The sequence below is a fragment of the Sphaeroforma arctica genome (genome assembly GCF_001186125.1).
Source record: "Sphaeroforma arctica JP610 unplaced genomic scaffold supercont1.2418, whole genome shotgun sequence".
In the NCBI taxonomy this organism is placed as follows: Eukaryota; class Ichthyosporea; order Ichthyophonida; genus Sphaeroforma; species Sphaeroforma arctica.
In genome coordinates, this window is record NW_014038140.1 from 1 (window position 1) to 5,000 (window position 5,000).

Genomic DNA, 5,000 nt, shown 5'->3' on the forward strand with positions numbered 1-5,000 from the left:
TATGTGTGTGTGTGTGTTTGTGTGATTATATATATATAGATATTAATTATAAATGTATCCATTTTCAAAAACAACCCATGCTGCTTCCGCAGGTAAGTACCTCGGCACAGACCATGAGCATGCGGGTGACGATGGACAGTTGACTGTGGGCTGTTATACTAAGGATTCCGAGGAAAGTAACGAGCTGATTGCATGGTGCGGGGCTGAGAGAAAGGTAGGTACAAGCCAATAACGTTTTCTATTAGAACCAATGGTCGATGCTGTGTACTTACTGAATATATACGTTAATGCGTATGGGAGAAGATGCGTCAATTCCTATCTTCGGCTCGCGATGCCTAACGCTGGGATAATACGCGAAGCTCGCCCTATTGAAGGGTATACAAATATGTATCGACTTCCGCAATAAGCAACATAAGAGACACTACAGTAAGTGGCGGTGGGCCTATTGTTGTGAGGCGCAATTCCTACTAGTAGTGCTAACAGAAGGTGCCCCGCCACATTTGCCATATTAGGTAAAGAAGGCAAAGGTGGAACAATTCGAGGGCAGTCTGTCCCAAATAGAGGAGGCGCAGGCCAAGAAAAACCAGAGTTTTACAGGGCTCAATGGAGAGGTCATCACATTCCAGGTCAGCCCATGGTTTTGCACAGCAGTACAGTAGTGCGTGTGTGTGGTGAGGGTGTGTGTAAGGCTTGTGTTGGCTGTGGTGATGGTTGTGTTCTAGTTTATTGCACAGCAGTCGTGCATATGTGTGATTGATTTAGGGCTGGTTGTTCATGTATAGATGGATGGATGGATGGATGTATGCATGTATATATGCATGTATACATGTATGTATGTATGTATGTATATTTATACGTATGTATGTATGTATGTATGTATGTATGTATGTATATATGTATGCATGTTTGCATGTATGTATGTATATGTTGAGTTGTGCTGTGTTGTGTTGTTAAGTGAAGTGATGTATTGTGTTCTGTTGTGGTAGACTGTTGCTCTAGTATAGCATAGTAAGTGTTTCCTCGTCGTCGGCTGCACTGCTACCTGCAGTTCTATGTGTAGTGGATGTGTGCTGACAGACTGACTGTTGAAGATACTGGGAGGCCCAGGTATCGAGAGCCGATATCCTGGGGTTAAATTATCAATGTATAAAGCTCGAATCTCATCGACCCGAATGATATGTGGCCGATGCCTGTATGCATGCGTATGTATGTGTGTACTTTTCTAATTAGGACTTAAGGTTTAGGGTTTAGGGTTCGTCGTCATGTGTGGAGCGAGTAGTATCATGTCGATGTCCGAATGCGGTTGTGCGTGTGTGTGTACCCTTCCCTCCCCTGGAGGCGTACACAGATTGTCGCTGCTTCTCTTCGATTTACCCTTCCTTATTGACAGCACCTGTCTGTTGCATTAGAATGATACTGCCGAGATCCTGGTATATTAAATCCTCGTTCGGTTGAACGGTACTTACAGGGTGATAAGCAGGAGCTGAAAGATGCGAGGAAGAAGGGGACACTGAACGAAGCCCTGCTGGTGTGTTCATCGTTTGTTTACTTCCTAAGTATAGCTGTTCACTCGATGCGCGCACAGAAGTAGTTTAATCCGCACCGCATCTGCGACGCTCGTAATTGAACTATCTGGGATATACATGTGTGTTCTTGTGTGAAGTCTGAGAAACTGTGCGTGTTGTCTGTGCCTTGTATACCTTGCAGATCTCCCAGAAGGATGTGTGCTTGTAGTCTTACGGTAGTGTACTGATCTATCCTGAGATAAGCCCTTCGTACAGCTGGTGGGTGTCTGGTGGTGATGTGTTACTTACGCAAGCACTGTGGTATAGCCTTAGTGTCAGTCGTACATATCCCGCCTGCGCGTATTTGTCTAGTACTACCAGGTACTCTGCTGGCCACCGTCCCTGTTGTGCAGCTATTGCATCCGCCTGCAATGTCTCGTTTTATCTGTTCTCCCTAATTCACTCTCCAACTGATATCCTGATTACATTCCTGCCCATATTGTGTCTTGTACCTATACAGAATCGACGCTCGAAGGTGAAGGCCGATCGCTACTGCAAATAAACATGTACTCAATGCATTCAACCGATAGTTTCAGTGTGTAGTAGGGTTTTTGTCTCGATGCACACATTTATTTCACTTGATTGCCTCCACCGTGGTTGAGCGCTCGAGGTGAGAGGCTGTCCATAAAGGTTTATAGAGGTTTGATCAGGATATACCAGTGTACTGTTTTTTTTGTCATGGTTGTACTGTCAAAATAGGGACTGCCTATACTTAATATTTATTTTTGGAATTGGGTATGCTCGCAGGCTCATGAACCAAGCTTGACTAAATTAGTAGTTCAAATTAGAAATCGAAAGAACACTGGCTAGCGCCTTTCTGCTATGGGCCTTCGGCACACAAGATAGATAACTGGTATATCCACCCGATATATTCTTCGCACTAAACCCGTTCTGCACAAGCATACGCATCACACTATGCCCACGTACCCCGGTCAAGCAAAACACGTGGATGGTTTTATCCTTGGAAAGCTCATCCAAGCGTGTTCGGATCTCAGACATGGGTATATTGGTAGCCCCAGGAACAGTACCGCTCTCCTTGACTTCATCGCGCTCTCGCACATCTATCAACACCGCATCATCAGGGAATACAGAGGGGTTGTTGGGATTCCAATACGAGTTATGCGCATACCCTTTGATGGTATTAATCGCATAGAATCCAGCCAGATTGACTGCGTCTTTGGCAGCACCGTACTGTGGACTGTAACAGAGCTCGCTCTCTGCTAAGTCGTACACAGTGGCTCCCATCTGTAGCGCCATACTCAGCACATCTATCCTTCTCTCGGCACCTTGCACACCTACCGCCTGTGCTCCCAACAGCTTGCCCTCACGCACGGAAAAGACTATCTTCATGTGTATGTGGTGTGAGGATGGGTAGTACTCGACATGATCCAGCGGGTGCAAGTACACAGCGTCAAAGTCCTTACCCTTAACCTTTCCTGCCGCCACCATTGCCTTCTCTGTCAGCCCTGTCATGGCCACCTGCAACCCCATAATCCCACACACTCCGGTGCCTTGAATTCCTCTGAATCGGTTTTCGCGTCCACATATCGCGTCAGCGGCCACTCTCCCTTGTCGATTGGCGGGTCCAGCCATGTAGAACGGCATCCTTGTCTTCGTAATAACATTGTATTTCTCAGCTACATCTCCTACAGCATACACATTCGCGTCTGATGTAGTTTGATGGTCATCTACCGCAATACATCCCGATTTCGCCACAGCTAGACCAGCGTCCACGGCCAGTTTATTGTCCGGTCTCACGCCAATAGCCAGGATCACAATATCTGCGTCAACCGCACGTCCGTGTGCCGTACGTACAAGCAACGTTTTGCCATCAGCTGGCTCAAAACCCGCCACACCATCCCCAAGAACTAGGTCAATATCGGCCCTCTCGAGTACCTGCTCAGCGTATATAGCCATTTCTTTGTCCATTGGTGTCATTACTTGATCCGCCATATCGATTATAGTCACCTTAAATCCGAGGGTGTGCAGATTCTCGGCCATCTCAAGCCCTATAAATCCACCGCCAACGATCGTCGCGGTTTTTGCGTCGGGTGTGTTTTTAAGCCACGAACGGACCAGCTCGGTATCGGGCACTGCTCTTATGGTGAAGATACCCGGTAAATCTCGTCCTGGAAATGGTGGGATAATGGGCTGAGCGCCAGGCGACAGTATGAGCCTATCGTACGTATCCGCCCGTTCGCCATCAGGGCCTATAACACGCAGGGTCTTCTCATTCTTATCGAAGGACAACACCTCCGTGTTGATGAATACATTGATGTTATAGTTGCGCTTCAACTCTTCCGGATTTGTGAGGAACAGATCTGATTGTTCCTTGATAATTCCCCCTACATAGTAGGGAAGCCCGCAATTGGCGAAGGAAACGTACTGCCCTCGCTCGTACATGTTAATGGTCACGTTTTCATCGTTTCTACGTAGCCTCGCGGCTGCGCTCGCACCCCCGGCTACACCGCCGATAATAGCGACTGTTTTGCCAGCCATATCAGTGGTAGAGGGTACGAAGGGGAAATCGATATCCCTGTGTATTGAATCCCTTCTGTTCATGGTGAAGTGTTCTTTTGCAATGTATGAAAATATCCCGATGTTTTTAATCTACTGTGTTCAACAGTTTTTAGTTTCAAGGGGTTTTATACCAAATTTATGGTCGTGTTTATCAGATCTACCTGTAAATACAATGGTGCTATGCATGCTTTCTAGTTTTCTTCGGCAAATGCAAGGAACGGATGTATGTTTGTCGATCATACAATCCGTTTAAGATATCATGCATTCAACGAGGAATTGAACAGAAGTTTCATATGAATCCAATGGGAAATAAGGTTTTGGGGTCTGGGGACAGATGTTTACTATGTTGACTGTAGTACAGTGCAAATTTCTAAGAGCAAGTTGGCGGTGCCAATGTACATACGTGTAATATTTTTTTATAAAATATTGAGACGATCTGTACGAACATGGATTGGTGGAATCGGTTCACTATGCCGGATGCGGAGGAGTTGCTGAGTGCTGAATCGCCCAGTCGCCACCTCTCAGCCTCTGGACGCGTCTAAACTGGCAGACTCCAAAAAGTTCCATACATACTCACAGAAGGCGTCACCTTTTTCGGACCAATCAAATGCTCCGGTGTATTCCATATAGGGGGTTCTCAGAGCAATCAACTCACAATATTAGCTGAACTGTGTTCGATGAATGGATCATATCAATACAAAATTTAATAAACCAATACAAAATCGTAATAGGTTTCTCGACCCTTCCACATGTGTTTCCGTGTTGGGTTTTCAGTTTTGGCCTTTCAGGGGTTGGTTTCTAATTTCTGATTTTCAGCTGGGACTTTGCCAGCTGGCCAGTGGCCAGTGTCCACTCATTGAGAAATCAAAATATTTAGAATGAGTCACAAGTCATAGTCATTTTAAAAATACATAG

General features: G+C 45.9%; 2 protein-coding genes across 2 annotated transcripts; one reads left to right on the plus strand and one right to left on the minus strand.

Moving 5' to 3' along the window:
• Positions 1-92: 92 nt before the first annotated feature.
• Positions 93-2,067, plus strand: SARC_12585 (hypothetical protein; the record flags this gene model as incomplete). Its single annotated transcript, XM_014293304.1, has 4 exons — positions 93-214; positions 513-626; positions 1,469-1,528; positions 2,026-2,067. Coding segments are annotated over 4 exons (338 nt in total), but the record flags the coding sequence as incomplete, so codon positions are not given.
• Positions 2,068-2,171: 104 nt separating this feature from the next.
• On the minus strand, positions 2,172-4,127 carry SARC_12586 (hypothetical protein; the record flags this gene model as incomplete). Its single annotated transcript, XM_014293305.1, has 1 exon — positions 2,172-4,127. The coding sequence occupies one exon, from the start codon at positions 4,125-4,127 to the stop codon at positions 2,337-2,339; it is 1,791 nt and encodes a 596-aa protein (XP_014148780.1). The 3' UTR covers positions 2,172-2,336.
• Between the last annotated feature and the right edge of the window lie 873 nt (positions 4,128-5,000).